The sequence below is a fragment of the Lontra canadensis genome, unplaced genomic scaffold, assembly GCF_010015895.1.
Source record: "Lontra canadensis isolate GAN:19392208 unplaced genomic scaffold, GSC_riverotter_1.0 scaffold15, whole genome shotgun sequence".
NCBI lineage: Eukaryota > Metazoa > Chordata > Mammalia > Carnivora > Mustelidae > Lontra > Lontra canadensis.
Genome location: NW_022631009.1, coordinates 18,580,358 through 18,597,684, shown reverse-complemented (window position 1 = coordinate 18,597,684; position 17,327 = coordinate 18,580,358). Strand labels below are relative to the sequence as shown.

Sequence of the window (17,327 nt, the reverse complement as noted above, 5' to 3'; positions counted from 1 at the left end):
GGCTCCTGGAAACCTGCCTGCGTTCTCCTGAGCTGGAGTCGGTTCGTTAACATGCAGCCTTCCAGAGGGCTCTGGAATGAGCTTTACAAAAGGAAAAGAAAAACAGGCTTATGGAAACACTGATTTCCACACCATCCTGGCTTATTAGCATTTAAGGAGAAGGAAACTTGGAAAAACTGCCAATTCCCTGTCAGCTTAAGGCTGATCGGAGCTAGATGCCGTAGAGAGGTTCATCTGTGAGTTTCCATTTGTCTCTTAGCGTGAAACCAAATTAGATACGTTCAGCTTCCAAATATGCGCAGAACAAAAACAATTAGGAAGTAGCTTGCTAGCTGTGATGGTGTAATCCAGAATAAAAATGTGACCTCTTTTGGTTAAGAAACACACACATACATACAGCCGTTGCTGGGATATGGTGATTTAAGTAAGATTCTCAAGTTCTACCCTCTAGGGCTCTAGAACCCCCAGTTTAGTCTCGCGTTGGGGAACCTGGGCTCAGGGAAAGTTATTTTCTATTTTATCCACATGTTATCCATCCAAATTTGACTCTTCTACGACTATTTCTCCTTCCCACTACCCCCCCCCCCACAACAGTGTTGTAGATCTGGGTATTCTATGGTGATGGAGACAACAGGACTGCCAAGGGACAGTCCAGGACCACTTGTGGATCTGCAAGAGTGCCACATTGGAACAGCGTCTTGGGTTGTGGGGCAAAATGTTGAAATGCATAGGGTGGGACCTAGAAGCGGAATCATACAATATGGGGTCTTTTGGGGTTGGCACCTCTCACTGAACATAACGTTTCAAGCATGGTCTAGTACAATCAGTACTTCATTCCGTTTTATCGCTGAATAATATTCCATCGCATGTATATACCATGTATTGTTTTTACAAATTTGTCGGGTGATAGACATTTGGGGTTTTTCCACCTGCTGGGTGTTGTGAATAATGCTGCTCTGAACATGTACAGGTTTTTCTTTGAACCCTTGCTTTCAGCCACTGAGTAACCACTGCCTGCCCCTGCCCCCTCCCCCCCAAACCACAGCAGAGTCAAGCTTTTGATCTCTCTTCAGGGAACTAGTTAGACCTTCCTTGCTTTGCTTGCCTGTGAGTGTGGGGGAGACGAGTGCGCATGGTATCCTTTGAGCTTGTAGGCCCGGGAGAGCTCAGATGCCTTGGGGCAATTCGGACTTCATCTCCCCTTTATTAAACCCGGAAAGAAAAGGTTTTACTTGATGGACCAACACAAACTGTCTCCTTGCTTCCTGAGTGGGTCACCTGGGCAAGCAGGGCCCGAGACTCTCCTTCCCGATTCTCAGGTGACTTGGTCTGCTCGCGAGCTCCAAAGGAAGGACACAGCAGCCCCTGCAGTTTGGGGGTGACCGCCAAGGATAGCGGGTTCCATTTAAGTGAAGCCTTGAGCGCACCATGAAGTAAGAAGGCAGGATGCTGTCGTTGTACGCCAGGTTTCGCTGGGGCCTGGTTGGGCTGAGAAGCGACTGTCTCCAAGGCATGCGGTCTCTGAGGACCAGCGCCTCACTAGTGGGTGGCATTTTACCATCCTGATACTTAACAACATGCACGTGGAGAGACAGCGTAGCCTCGTGGGCTGGCACATGGGCTTCGGGCTCAGAGACCCACGTGTAGATCCTGACAGGCTCTTACTAGCCCGGTGAGTTTCTTAACTTCTTCATCCCTCAAATGGAAATCGTCATCGTACCCACCTCACAGGACTGCTGGGGGGATGAAATGAGACACCACACATAGAAAACTCTGTGTCGTTCCTAAGAACCCGGTAAAGGTTAGCTTTTGTTACCAAACCATTGTTCTGAGTGGGAATCAGAGCTAGCAAAGATTGCGTGAACAGTCCCTCCTTTTCCTCAGATTTTGCATTTCTCAAATAATCAGCTGCTCTATAGATATGGTCTAAGAGAAGGAAAGTTCTTTTGGCTCATCATTCTGTGCTGTCACTTTCCACTAACCTGGTGTTTTACTCGAGGCGTGGGGCTATGGAAATGGCGCAGGGGACTGCGTCCAAAACTCTGGAGGTTGTGCGGGGACCTCCCCTTCTCAAGCCTAGAGACAAGTGGGCTCCCAAAGAATGACCTGTATGCCCCACTGTCCAAAACCTCGCATTAAGCAAAACTTCCAGACGAGAAAGCAATGTGACTCTGTTCTCTATGCTTTTAGTTTTAAAGCCGCTCTTAATTTTAAAATAACATAATTCTATGTGTGTGTGGGGGGGGGTATATTTTTTAACAATTTAAAACTGCATACAAAAAAAAATCCTAACTTTTAAGAAAATCTATTTAATCAAGAGACATTGTACTAGACGTCAAGCCGTCAGTTTGAACCCTGTCAGTGGTTGAAAGTGGCTTTCTGTAAAAGCACAGTGCCCCCCTCATTGTGGACCCAGCAGGTACTATGGGCCTAGGATGTTGCTTCTCTAAGTGGGGGATCTGTTGGCTTCTCCTAGGGTACTTTTCCGTGATGCTGTCCTAGAACCCTACACCTGACCTTCAGAATCAGGCTGTCTGTGGTGGGCGCAGGAATTAGCTTTGGTAGCAAACTCCCTGGTCGACCTGAAATCACCCTGAAGTTCGGGAGCCACTGCCTGGTGTGTATGTTGGCTGGGAACTGATTAGGGACAGATTCTGCTTTAAGGTTCTACGTGCATATTCCCTCCAAATGGGAATAATCCCTCCCATTATCCTCTTTTCGGGCCAGGAGTCTTGCAAAAGTGGCTTTGAGCAGGTGAGTGGCCCGCAGGCTCCTCCGGCCGCGAGACCCACATCTGTGGATTTGGGGAATTGGCCTGGGTGGGTCTGGGATACCTCCTTCATCCTCCGTCAGAGGTGTGGGAAGCCCACATCCCTTCTCTGTTGAGGAAGGCGCTCGCAGTCTTCCAGGGAAAGCAGACCTCACGACTCCAAATGTCCAAGTGTGTCTTGTGTGAAGTAGGTGTGTGTCTTGCAGTTTTTGAAATAGGAACACCTGCTTCATATCCATACTCACATTGTCTTATTCCCCTCGGGAACTAGTTTTGAAGGGTTGGCTCTGCCTCACCTTCCTCATCTGCGAAATGGAGACATCAAGAATGTGAATGAGTTAGCACAAGCACTGGGAGCTTTCTCTGAGCAGGTGATGGCAATGACAGGGACGGCGATGTCGCTGCCCCTACAGCAGGGGAACTTGGGTTGCTTTCCATTAGAGAACCTTCTCGTATTTCCGCTGTTAAACTCAAATCCCCCATCCTCAGCCAAGCGTTATTTAGATGTAGAAGAAACCTGTTCTGGGGGATAACTCCCCCTGCCCCCGCCACCAGAAAGCTTTGCATTTTTTTCTTTAAAAAAAAAATAATTATCAGCAACCTTTGGTGCAGTGTTGATGGATCACAGAAACAGACTAGAACGCGCTGGCCCCTTTCTCCACATGGGCTCAGAGCTCTGAGTCCGGCCGGCTCCCTGAGCACTTTGGAGATGGCGATGGTGCGCCTCCAGCCTGCACAGATTTCCTAGCGTCCGTACGTCAGGTCACTCAAGAGGATGGAGTGGTTCTGTTATCTAGAAAGTGGGCGGATTTCATGCTCAGCAGACACTGCCGTCTCCCTTGAGATGATGTGACTGTGTTTGCCTTAATTAAAGGGTCACACATCCCCCCCAGGAGCTCTGACACAGCAACATGAACAGGAAAGAACAGGCTGGCAAACGTCATTGAGCTCTGGTCACAACTCTGGTGTCTCGCGCTCGGCACTCTGAGAATCGTTGGCTTCCTCCTTCGCAGAATGTGGACCATGACTGCTTTGGAGACCTGGTTCCTTTGTACTCCGCTGGCCCTCTCACTGTCTTAGAAAGAGGTCTTGACCACAAAAAAGAGGAATGGGGTTATTGTTTAATCTCTGCCACATTGGGTCATTTTGCTACGGAACTAGATAATTCTTCTACTGTCCTGAACCTCCCGTACCTTCATTTCACATGCCACAAAATCTTTATCCATACAGAGGTAGACACTGGATAGAAAAAAAAAAATAATTCTCTGTCAGCGGATGTTAATGCATGTTCCTATTCTTGGAATCATTTGGATAAAATAGACTGTTTCTCTTTTCGTCTGCATGTTTGGTATCATGTCATCCAAGCCACTTATGTAACTTTGATAATTCACTTTGGCTTCTTTATTCTTAAAATTGGGTTTTATTATTATTATTTTTTTATTATTTAGAGGGAGGGTGAGAGCATACAAGCGAGAGGGGCAGAGGGAGGAAAGAGAATGTTAAGGAGACAGGGCTGAGCATGGAGCCCCAGGGCTCGATCTTATAACCCTGAGATCACAACCTGAGCTGAAACCAAGAGTCGGACACTTAGCCAACTACCTCACCCCTATAAATAGGTTTTAAACTTGATTACAGACAAGGATTTGGTGATGATGCTGGTGGTAGTGGAGGTGACATAAGTTTTCAAAGTTTTTTTTGGCTTTTCTATGTGATTTTACCTAGTAATCCTTCATCTGAATCTTCAGCTGCTGTAGCCTCCTTCTAGTCTTTAACCCCCCCAAGGTTTACTCAAACCTCAGGGCCTTTGCACCTGTTGCTCCTTCTGGCAAGAGTGTTTTTCCTCCATGTGGACAAGGCTCTCTCTCATTTCCTTCAGGCCTCTGCTCACATGGCCCTTGCTGAGACAGGCCTTGCCATACCACCTACAGAAATGGAATCTCTATCACTCTCCACCCCCCCGCCCCTGTGCTTTGCCTTATTTTACAGCACTGATCACCACTTGACATATTTAACATTTGCTAGACATTAGGTTTTTTTTCTCCTTCCCAGTGGAGTGTAGAGCTCATGAGCACAGGGACTTTGTGTCTTCTATGTATCCCCAGATCCTTGAGTGTAAATATTTGACTGAGTCAAATATTTGACTATATACAGGCCACCATGCTGAGTGCTGTGGGTGGCACAGTTTCATGTGCATTGCTTCCTTTGATCCTTACAATACCCCTGTGAACTTGGCAATGCAGGTATCATCATCATCATCCTACAGAGCTGGAGACAGGCCCAGGAGCAGGGTCTCCCGAGGTCTGATAACTGCACAGAGCAGTGGACCCACTTAAGACCTCAAGCAGTTCAGTCCAACGAGAGCGATGTCCACATATGAAAAGTTATTTCGAGAAGAATAAATTTTCCAGGTCACAGCTCACCACAACTGAAAGAAAGAAGAGAGGCAACAAGAAACCATCAGGCAAGAAGTAGTACGGGTAGGGGTTGATCCCACACAGTCACGGTTCAAATCCTGGCTCTAACACTTGGCGTGATGTGACTTTGGGCCAGTTACTCAACCTCTCTGTACCCCAGTTGCATTTCTTAAATGAGGATAATAATAACATGGGATATTATTATTAGGATAATGAATGATAAAATGACATCTAAGGTTGTTGTGAAGATTAACTGAGTTCATCTACATGGCATTTAAAAGTAGCACGTAGAAATCCTCTGTACATGGATGGTAAGTAGGTAGGTACATACATACACAGATACGTACGTACATACATAGGAGATGACTGTAAGCACTACGGGGTAGGGAGGCAGACAGATTCCTCCAAGCCAAAGGGGCTAGAGAAAAGGGTAGAGGTATTCTCTGTTGATGCAGCTAGTTGACGCGCACAAGGGAAAATTTTGCTCATGGACCCGGTAGCACCGCTTCCATTCACCTGAATTGATTGTGTATGGAGTAAAGGGCATTACTCCCTGATTCTCTTTTGACGGGTCAAATGCAGCTGCTGCAGAAGTGTTTGCAAGCAACAGTTCCTTCCTTCTTGAATGTGTGTCCTAGAGCCTGCGCTGAAATGTTTATAACTCCAAGTAAAAGTCATTGCCTTTGAGAGCAGGCTATCCCATCAGATGTCTCTAGACAAGCACGCTGAGTCCTATGCTGGGAAAAACCAGTGAGTCTCTAAGTTCTGCCTGTCACTTACCTGAAGTGTCTGGGCAGAGAGAATGCTTCACCAAATAAAAGTCTAAAAGTTACAGATCATCAGACAACCAATAACACATTCATGAGATACGTCCAAGACTTGGATGTAAAGGAAGTCTTTCAGGTCTTTAAAAATATCAGTAAAGGGTTTTAAAAATTATGAAAGTGGATTGTTTCAGATAAATTGAAAAGCAGAAATTAAAAAGCAAGCAGTCCTGCCAATTCCCCCATTTGAGAAAACTATGATGTGGCATGTATTTCTTGTGCATAGAAGGGAGGGTTTAATGGGGGCTGTCATCCAGGTCCCAGCCCAAAGGAATCCTTCTGTAACCCACCAACAGATGGCCGCTTTCTTCCACATGGTATCCTGCACGGTCTCACTTCTTTCCAGGGTTCTGAATTTGGCAAAGCATTCTTCCTCGCCTGGCATGGAGGCAGAGGACGCCATGTCACTGTGGCCTGTTACCAAGCGGCCTCTGCCTCTGACAGTTGCACGGAGGGCACAACTTTGCCCTTTGGTCTCATACATGCCCATTTTCTCTAAGCGTTCAGAGTCTGAAACCAGACTGCCAGATCGTAACCTTTCCAATCTGTCGCTGCCCATTACAGCAGGGACAGTACCTAGTGACCGTAAGCTCCTGCTGCCTCACCTGAGAAACGGCTCATAAAAGGCCCTATTCCCCTGTAATGATGGGAGGATGGGGCAAGTTCATGGCTGCAGAGTGTTAGGCAGGTATCATCATCCTACAGAGGTGGAGACAGGCCCAGGAGTGGGGTCTCCCAAGGTCTGATAGCTGCACAGAGCAGTGGAGCCCACTTAAGCCCTAGAGCAGTTCCGTCCAATGAGAGCGATGTCCACATGTGAAAAGTTATTTCAAGAAGAATAAACTTTGCAGGTCACAGCTCACCACAACCGAAGGAAAGAAGAGAGGCAACAAGAAACCATCAGGCAAGTAAGCACTCAGGGCATGCGAGCTGCTGCTGCCGCCGCCACCACTCCCAGCAGACCCTGGTCCAGACCGGACATGTGCGGGTTTTACGCCAGTTGCCCACTTCCGGGTGGGCGATTATCAATCGATGTGTGAGCCCAAGTAGTTGTCATGGTTTGGGACACTGGGAGTCAAACCTCTGAAAAGACAAAGAATCAGAATCACTTTTCTTTCAGAAGAGGGGAGCCTATGGATAGGAGTCTGGCGATGTGGGGTAGGAAAATATTCCCATTTTATTTTTTTTAAATTTTTATTTATTTTTAAAATTTCTTTTCAGTGTTCCAGAATTCATTGTTTATGCACCGCACCACACCCAGTGCTCCATGCAATACGGCCCTCCTTAATCACCACCACCAGCCTCACCCAACCTCCCACCCTATTTAAAAAGAAGTTTCGAATGACACCAACCAAAGTTAAAAAAAAAAACCCAACTCTTACAGTCCAAGCAAGTCAGAACAATTAGGTGTTCATGGACCCCAGGACTCCAGGCAGACAGCAAGTTCTTGGGTATGGAAGTTCATTGGGGAATCTTCCTTTTTTGTGCCATGCATGTCTTTGGTTGTGTGATGAAGTCTGTGGATGCTTTTCTGAATGTTTTTCAGTGTACACGATAAAAAACATAGGATTACAAAGGAAACCAATTATACTGATAACATTGCTGTCATAATAAAAAATGTTGGCGATATAGGAATATATGTGCGGCTTTTTCGTACATTAGCTATCATGATCTATAGGGGGAATGAATAACCAACCATACTTCTGAAGTATGATGGATGCGTGTAATTGATGTTTTGAGATGTCCAAACTATGATTACTTTACATTTATAAAAGTGAATCACAATCATTATAAGAGGGAAAAAAACACCACAGAATAAGAGAAAGAAGAAAGTGAAAGGATCTCCGAGTGCCTGTCCCTTTTTCGTTAGCCACTGTTAACAGCTCAGCAAGTTCTTCCCATAGTCTCTATTTCCTTACATACTTCTTAAAAAAAACACAAATGGAATCACGCTCTATGTACTGTTGGGCAGTTTGTTAGCTTTTTTCCCCCTCAGTGTGTTCAGGACTTTTTTCCCCATACAGTCTTGCCACACTTTTTTAAACGACTGTTGGCTTTCAACGGTGAAGATAACAAAATGTGCTAATGAATGGTTGTTATATACAGTTTTTTCTATTATGAGCAATGATGCTTTGAAAAGCTTTGCATACATCTGAGGGAGTATATTTCTGTAGACCAGATTACTAGATATGGAATATGTGGGTCAAAGGATATATGCTTTTTGAATTTTAGTAGCTTCTTCCAGATTTCCCTCCAAAGAAGTTGAGCTTCTTCCATTTATGGAATATGGGAGCCGATGTTTTTCGTACTCTGGCTATATTATCATTCTTTTAGTTTTTGTTAGTCTGATAACATAAAAGTAATGTCCTATTGTTGTTTTAATTTGAAAAAAAATTTTTTAAAGATTTTATTTATTTATTTGACAGACAGAGATCACAAGTAGGCAGAGAGGCAGGCAGAGAGAGAGAGGAGGAAGCAGGCTCCCCGCGGCGCAGAGAGCCCGAAGCGGGGCTCGATCCCAGGACTCTGGGATCATGACCTGAGCCAAAGGCAGAGGCTTTAACCCACTGAGCCACCCAGGCGCCCCTAATTTGAAATTTTTAAAAAAGATTTTATTTATTTGACACAGAGAGAGAGATCACAAGTAGGCAGAAAGGCAGGCAGAGAGAGGGGGAAAGCAGGCTCCCCGCTGAGCAGAGAGCCCGACACGGAGCTAGATCCCAGGACCCTGAGATCATAACCTGAGCTGAAGGCAGAGGCTTAACCCACTGAGCCACCCAGGTGCCCCTTAATTTGAAATTTTAAAATTAGGAGTGAGGCGGTATGTTTTTTTCATGTGTTTATTGTCCTATTGTGTTTTTCTGTGTGAATTACTCCTTCACGCTGTGCTCTTTTCCCTTTGAATTGTTGGTCTTTTTCTGGATTTGCAGGAATTCTTTCTAACTCAAGGAAATTATTTCCATGCTTGTCATTTGTGTGGCAAAAAGGTTTTGTAGGGTATTATTTATCTTCAGTTTTCTATGGTGGTTTTTGCTCTGTTGGTATTTGTAATTTTGTGGTGTTTTATCAACCTTTTGACCTTTTTTCTTCGGTTTCATATCTTTGTTGGAATGATCTTCCTTCCTTGAAGATGATACCAATACAAAGAACTTTTATGGTTTCAGCAGTCACATGTAAATCTTTGATCTGAAAATTATTTTGATGTAAGGAGTAGATGGGGCACCTGGTTAGCTCAGTCTGTAGAGTGGGTGATTCTTGATCTTGGGGTCATGAGTTTGAGCCCCACATTGGGCACAGAACTCACTAAAAAAGAAAAAAGAAGAAGTGGAGAAGGGCTCCAGCTTAACTTGAAATTTTTTCAATATGGCCACTTGATTAATCTAGCATCTCAGAGTCCATCTTTTACTGCTGATCTGAAATGACACCTTCATCATAGATTACACTGTCACATGGCTGTATCTTTTGTTGAATGATTTAAGGTCTGTCCAGGGGAGAGCCTCGCACCCCGGGCATACTGGGAGCCTGACTCCCGCGTGAAGGACACTGACACCCAGGAAAATCTCCAAGAGAGTGAAACTGCGCTTTCCCTCCTGCCTCTGCTCGGCTTCCCCTTCCATGCTCACTCGCCTTTCTGTTACTGGTGTTACAGATATCTGAGAAGTATGGGCTGCCTGTGGAGAAGATCACAAAGCTTTACAAGAAAAGCAAAAAAGGGTAAGAAAGAAACAACTTAAACTGACTTCCAAATCAGATCGGTCTACATAGTGCCTTGGGGAAAAAAAAAAAAAAAGATGGCGCCTACCTTATCTTCCTGACCTTGGTTAAGCAGCTTGTGCCCTGAAGGCATTTGGGAGATCTCAGTAAGACGGTGGGAAGGAGACTGCATTGTCCTGATGCCAGCTGAGACGTCCCATTCCGAGGACAGGGTGAGCCAGTGGCATAGAAGGGTCCAGAGTGGTGAGGACACCGGGGAGGAGGCCAAGTCGCCCCTCTGCAGCAGAGTTTGTAAAGAATCACACACTGCTCTTGGGATTGGTTCCAGGATGACACAGTAAGAACAGGAAGCGTTCAGGGCACAGAGAAGTCTTCTGAGGTAATTACTAGCAAAATGATCTGAATGATCATTGGACCTGCTTGTTCTCACTCAGGGTTAAGAACAGCACCTCCTTTACTGGGTGTTCAGTAGTTTCTGGGCCCCTGCAGGAGCTGTTAGTCCTCCCCACGCTGCCGCCTCTGGCCTCCCCCGGCTTCCTGTGCAGGGGGCTCTAAGAGTCGAGGCTGTAGGAGCCGGATTTCATTCCAGGAGACAATTTCCACTGAGTCAGCTTCTGGAGCTGCTATCCTACAGAATGCAGAAAGTGGTCTTTAAACACTTCTCGGAGCCTCTGTCATAAAGGAAATGGATTATCTGAGATGCTCAGGCTTTCTGAGTGACGGTCCCTTGGTAGACTGGGAGTCAAACGGGAAACCTTTTCTGCCGGAGCCCTGGTCGGCAAGCTCACTTAAATGCATGTGACGGTTTTCCCCATGGCCTGAGGGTGTTTCTTTGATGAGGAGGTTTGGGGGCCGTCTCAAGGTCTGGCTCCCTCAGTGCCGACGTGCCTGCCAGTGGAGATAACGTTTCACTTCCATCGAGAACCATGTTGGCCCTGCAGTAAATACATGACTCCTTACAGCAACTCTGTAGAGCGGGGTTGTTTTTCTAATTTTTGCAGAAGAATAAACTGAGGCTCTCATAGGCTAAAAAACTTGCCAGTTGACACATAGCTGTCAGATGAGTCCGTTCTTCAAAGGCAAAGAGATCTGTCTGATTTCCGAGTCAGGGACAGACCCTGGAAGTTGTTGATTCTCTTAAAACCAACGCACTTGGGATAGCTGACCCGAGTAGGTCCCGTGGCGAAGTGTGAGCTTCCGCGAGAGGCAGAGCAGTTTCCAATCCAGCTCAGCCACGAATCGGCGGGAGGGACCCCGGGAGCTGATTTCACTTATCTGCACACGGTTTTCTCATTTGCCAAGTGGACATGGTCACACCTTCGGGGCTGCTTGGAAGATTAAAGACAAGGTCTTGGAAGCACTAAAACAAATGAGGTGCTCAGCGAAGGGTAGCCACGCTTCTTGATTTTCCTCTTCCTCCGCCTTTGGAGTACTTTTTTATTTTATTTTATTTTATTTTATTTTATTTTATTTTATTTTATTATTTTTTGGAGCACTTTTTTAAAGTGCGTTTTCAAGAGGCCGTATGGTTTAGTGAAAACAGTTAGGACCTGTGTAGGACCTGGCTCTGTGAAGAGCTGCCCTGTGATTTCAGGCTCACCGCTCTGGGCCACAGTTTACTGTTCAATAAAGCAAGGGGGAACAATCTCTGAAGACCCATTTAATAAGGAGTTGCGAGGTTGGTTCTGACAAATCGAGACTTTGTTTTCCTCAAACTGGTTTCTGGGGAAAGAAAATATGATAAGGGTCTTCTTTTCCTGCCTTATCTCCTCGCTCCTCCATATCCTCCCCCCCCCCCCAAAGAATGGCTCAGGGACCCCCCCACCGAGCTTGGCATATGTCCTTGCACGCTGCGTTGCTGATGGTGTCTTTGTTTCTTACCCCTCACCCCACTCCCTGGTAGCATCTTGGTGAACATGGACGACAACATCATTGAGCACTACTCGAACGAGGACACCTTCATTCTCAACATGGAGAGCATGGTGGAAGGCTTTAAGATCACACTCATGGAAATCTGAGCCCTGCTCTCGGCCTCCCCTTGGCATCGGCCCTCCGTGCCTTCCTCCCCAGAGCAATGGAGGCCCTGGCCCGGAACCCGGACGCCCACCTCCCCCACCCCAAAACCACTGTTACAGACTGTGCTGGGAGCCGGGCAAGGCACAGAGCCCTGTTCCTTACCGATGTGCTTGGCCCATCCACTGGCTCGTACTAGAGCCGAAGCCCGAGCCCCTCAGGAAGGGATGCTGGGCCCGTCAGACACTTATTTATTGTCCACCTTGCCCTGGAGCCCAGGGTCCAGGCCCACTGGGACGCTGCAGGGCACTGCTGGCCCCACATGAGACCGTCCAGAGCCCTACCCTTCCAAGGGAAACACAGCCAGTCTGTTGGCCCTGAAGAGCCTGAAAACGTCTGGGTCCTTCTGCTTCACCTCTGCTTCTCCTGAGGGGCTGGACCAAAAGCGCTCCTGCCACTGCAGTAGTCAGGCGGGCTGGAGGTGGACGCCGCTGCCTGGGCAGGAGCCTACAGGTTGCTGTGGGGAACCTTCCCAGGGTTTCCAGCGAGTGGCTCACGGGCCTTGCCCAGGAAGACATTCAGCCACCGTGTAATGAGTGAGCCAGAAGGTACGCCTGGCTGGCGTGTACATAGTGTTTATAATATGGCAATAATATATTTTACCTGTGGTGTGCGGGCGCGTTTACTGCCGCTGGCCTGGGGCAGATAGAGCCGGGACTCCGCTTCCCGCCAGAGGGCTGCCTCTGTGCCGGGCAGGGACGCGGCCTTCGGGGCGTCAGGGGACCCCGGGGGTGCGGAGAAGGACGCTGCAGGAGTGGGGGGCACGCCCGCCCTGTGGGCCGCTGCGCTGGTCTCCCTGGGAGGCCCCCGCCCCTCCAGCTGCACAGGGCTAGGCGGAGAGACTGCGGGGCGCTGTGCGGGGCGCAGCGGAGCTCGATCCCGAGGACCTGAGGACTTGGCCGTGCGGGAGCGCCTCACCGTCTCACGTGCCTCCCCTGGAGGAGCCTGACTGCAGCTCTGCGAGCTCGGCTGTCTGTCAACTTAGCTCCGAATCAAAGGCCCGGGGCCACCTTTGCTCCAAGCTGCCTGATGCGGGGGCGGGGTGTGGGGGGGTGTCGCCCCAGGGGGCGCCCCCAGAGCGCTCTAGCTCTTCTGCGCTAGTCCTCCCGAGGATGACTGGGAGGGCGGAGGTGTCGTCCTCCCGCACGTGCCCTGGGAGACAAAGAGGAGAAAAAAACGCTTCCTTAAACGATGGCGGGATGATGAGCCGTCCTGGGTTGCTGTTCTCTTTGAAGGGACAGGTAGGTGATCTCGGGTTTGCGTTCAGCCTTGTGGGTTGAAGCACAAGCCTTTGGGTAGCCAGACATGTCCTCCCCCCAAGGTCCTTCACTAGGACGGATTCTGTGTACGGGCCTCGAATTGTTTGTGAAGCACTTTGACGTCTTGGGAGGGGGGTATGGGGGTCTTTCCAAGGCCTCCCTGCCTCCCATCCCACCTGCCCTTGAGGCGGAGAACAGGACGGAAGGGCTGCTTCCAGCCCAGCTGTTGTTCCTGAGGCTCTGACGGGGAGCAGGGGCCGCACCTAGGGTGGTGTCCAGTGGTGGTGAGGGGGCACCTTTCTATGCATCTTCTGTACACCTCACCCCTTCCCCTGGTGCCAAAGGTTTGCATCCTGGATTCAGTTCTGCTCCAGCCTGTTCCCTGGTCTCCCACTCTTGACTGCCATGCCCTGGACCAGCAGCCTGGGGACCCTCCTGGGTGCTGATGCAGCTCTGTTCTGTGATGGACAAGTTCAGTGTTGGAAATACACAATGTACTCTGCACTTCCCATGCGCCTTGAACCTGCAAGGGCGGGTTAAAACATGATTGGCAGATGAAACTGCAGATACAGTTGGGCTGGGGCGTAGAGTCCAGAGCAGGGAAAAGAAAAAATTGGGGGCAATCTGACACAGGTTACCCTCCCCTTCTTTCTCTAGCCTCTATAGGAAAGTGTTTGCTGGTCCTGCCCTAGGCAGAGAATGCCTCAGAGATGCTTTTGCATTTGTTTCCGGTCCCTGAGCAATCACTGTGGTGACCCCGACCTATCAGAACAAAGAAGCTGAGGCCAGTGCCACCAAAGGGTGGCGCAGAGCATCACTTACAATCTGATCTGTTCCCCCCTCCCCACCGTGCCCTCTGCATTCTCAGAGTGCCTGTGGCTTAGCATGGATATGTCCTCCACCGTGAATGTCAGCAGAGCCTCAGTGAGCACAATTTTCTGAGCAGAAACACTCTAGAAAGATAGGAAAAACTGCCTCTTCTTCTTTTGTCCCTCAAATTAATCACACTCAAATAAATACACTTTAAAAAGGAAATCCATGTAAGATGAGGGACACGTAAAACAAGTATATGTCCTATATATACCCAAGTTGCTTAGACTTAACAGGTGTTTGGAAATTGGGTCCAACAGAAAAATGCAGTCAGATGTCATCTTGGACTTGGATCCTCAAAGACTAAGCCCAGAAACTTAGGAAGCGTGAAATGAATCAAACATTTATTTTCCTTCTTATTTAAAATTAGGAAAATGCAACAGAAACAGAGGGTTTGTGCCAAATTCTGTGAACGGCCCTTTCTTAAAAGCAAGCAAGGGAGATTAATAGATGGACAATTTGCTCTTGTGTTTAAAAAAAAAAAGGCAAATGTAACTTAATAGTTTTGTAAATGGGAGAGGGGGAATCTATAAACTATAAATACAGTTATTTTATTTTTTGTACATTTTTAAGAAGAAAAAATAAATATTCATAACATCAGAGTAAATGACAGTGTCTGGTGCTTTCTGTGAGGTGGGTGTGGGGGCTTTTCACCTTGTTGGAAGGAAGCTTCATTGTGGCCTTGGGAAGATTCTAGGCTCTGCCTGGGCACCCGGGTCCTAGGCTTCGACACAGCAGGTGTGTCCTCTTCCCGTGGATTTGTTGTGCTCCACCCAAGGTTACATGAGAAGAGAGCTAAAGAAATCAAGAGGCCTTCAGTGTGCCGGTGATGGGCCACTGGGATGGTTATTTTTGGCCAACACCTCAGGGTAGGGAGTAGGTTCTGTCCACACTCACTCCCAATTCACTCACCCCCACTTGAGTTACCACAAGAACATTCTGGCTCTTTAGTTCATGTGTAGTAGCTTCTGCATGGGCTGAAAGCACCTGGCTAAAACTCTAGTTGTATTGGGGCGGTCTCTTGCCCTGCTGCTCCCTGCTTAGCCACCATGCCCTTCAGCCACCATCCTCCAGAGAGCCTCTCTGTTCCACACAAGCAACATCTCACACTGTCCACTGTGTGAATCTTGGCTAAAAATTTGCCTCAAGAAAGTCTTCTCTGACAGCTTCAATCCCAGTGGCACCCCTGGTGGCAGCCCCAGCTGTTTTTATGCCTGGACCAGGGCATGGAAGAGGAGGTGGGGATAGGAGCCGATGGAGGAGGATTCTGGAGGGATCATGGGATTAGCCACAAATGAGCCATAAAGCCTTTTTGCTGTGATCCATGTTCCACAGCATGCGTGGGCAGCAGAGGGCACCGCCAGGCCTTAGTAGATCTTGACAGGCTGCAGTTGATCTCCATATCTGCTCTAAGGTAACCCCTCTCTTGGCGCATGGCAACCAAGGCTCCACGGCTCAGTGAGCTCTGGGGCCATGTGCGCCCCACCCCCAGCCCCGGTGTGGAACGCAGGTCGGGTAGGTGAGGATGACCACCTGTCTGGGCCACAGGGTCCAGTCCTGGCTCTTGCCTTCTGCTCTCTGTACTTATTCAGTTCAGTTACTGTGGTCTGGGCACTGTGCCCCAGGCTGGGGACAAAGAGGCAGGTTAGACACAGTCTGCCCTTCAAGGCAGTAGTGTATATGCAGAGTGGCCTGGCATCATTAGTACAATGATAAGGGCTCACCCTAGGAGAGCCAGGGTCCTCACCCCAGTTCTAAGGCACACTACCCCTCCTACCTTTAATCCTTGTATGACAGGAGAAATCACCAGTGTGAATGTCACTTTGAGAAGGCTGTCTACTTGAGTGTCTGAGCCCATATATCGGAGGGTCAACGGGAATGGGGGAGGGGATGGTCACTGGGTCAGTTCAAGTCTTCCAAGAAGCGGAAGCCAAAATGGGATTAGACATTCAAGACAATTATTGGGGGTATTCATGTGAGTGATAAAGGGGAAACGAGCAGGGGAGACAGGGAGAGCGTGTGGACTAATCCCTCCAAAAGGAAGGAAGGAAGGAAGGGAAGAAGCTTGAGCAGGAGGAGCCTCAGACTGCCTCAGCCAGGCCCTACATTGAGTCCTTGAGCGAAGGTCACCTGCAGGAAGAATCCCATGTGGGGCAAGAATGGCTCAATTCTAATAACCCCGCCACCTGTAGTCACTGACTGGAGCAGCCCCAGAGAGTGTGACCTCGGAGTAAATGCGACGTGGCCCCAAAGATTGCAGCTGGAGTCTGTCAATCGGCCAGCTGTGCTCTTAGCAGCAGGGGTCTCAAAAGGGAAGATCTGAACAGTTCTCTTTAGTGCCCACAGCCAACCCCTTCTAAAAGGTCTCCAGTAGAAATTCACTGGGGTCTATTCTCACAAGTCAACGTTCCCTGAATGGGTTTTCTGGTCTACCACCTTAGGCTGTTAAACCTTTTGTCCTTAAGGTCCTTCTTCCCTACACTTTTCTGTTCTCTGCTAAAGGGGTGCAGGGGTTAATTTTGGAGACTCTGGAATTCTAGGAAACACAGTGGGGGAACCTCTGAGCAGCCAGAAGTAGCAAAAGAGAAGAGATGTTGAAAGGGCACTGAAGACAAACATTGCCAGCTTGCTTCCTGCCTAGCAAATACCTCTCATGCAACACTCAGGAAAAAACTTGATTTCTGCTCTGCTGTAGACATAGATGTAGATTACTTTGTGAATGTATTCAAGGTGCTGGACAAAACTTACCAGTTGAACTGTGAGCTTGGTCTCCTACTTCTCTGGTAATAACTTCTACCCCCCCCCAACATACACATACCGCCAAGACTATAGCACGTGGTATGGTGCTGGGTCACTATTGAGTGCTCAGTGTGAGCACAGTAAAGTGGTTAAATACTGGTACTGGAAAGATATGTTTTCTGAGTCTGTCCATCTGTCTGTCTGCATTGTATGATACACTGGTAGCATCTGTGAGATTTAGTAAGGGTTGACAGGCTGAGCTGTCCAGAATTTTAAAGTATTTTGACCATACCTTCTAGAGAACTCTTAAAGATGCCATCTATTTCTTGGAATAGTGCTGAGAAGAGAAGTCATGAAATAAGCCTCTCTAAGGCCGTTCTCCACTCTGAGCTGCCCTAGGGGGTTAGCTTCACACTATGGAATGTTCTCCAAATGGCCATTTTTTTTTTAAAGCCCAGGGATGTCTGGGACCATGCATGGCACATTAGCACTGGGTATGGCAAGGTCCAGGACCTATCTAAGTCACGGTCAGCATTCAAGTGTAGAGAAACCTGTTTGACATGAATATACTATCGGTTATACCCTTGGCCGGAACATCTTTTCACTATGCAACAACCTTTCTATTTTAGGCGGATTTGGCTGATTTACTACTGCCTCAGAAAAT

At 48.1% G+C, this 17,327-nt stretch overlaps 1 protein-coding gene across 5 annotated transcripts in view; it reads left to right on the top strand.

Moving 5' to 3' along the window:
* GRHL2 (grainyhead like transcription factor 2) overlaps positions 1-12,664 on the top strand; it is a 158,023-nt gene extending 145,359 nt beyond the window's left edge. For 4 of the 5 annotated variants that reach the window (XM_032858574.1, XM_032858569.1, XM_032858571.1 and 1 more), the window contains exons 15-16: positions 9,658-9,722; positions 11,626-12,663. In XM_032858574.1, the coding sequence (XP_032714465.1) occupies positions 9,658-9,722; positions 11,626-11,740 (180 nt within the window). In that variant the 3' untranslated portion in view covers positions 11,741-12,663. Of the gene's footprint in view, positions 1-9,657; positions 9,723-11,625 lie in introns of all 5 variants that reach the window. The other variant, XM_032858572.1, reaches the window with a different exon arrangement.
* The last annotated feature ends 4,663 nt before the right edge of the window (positions 12,665-17,327 follow it).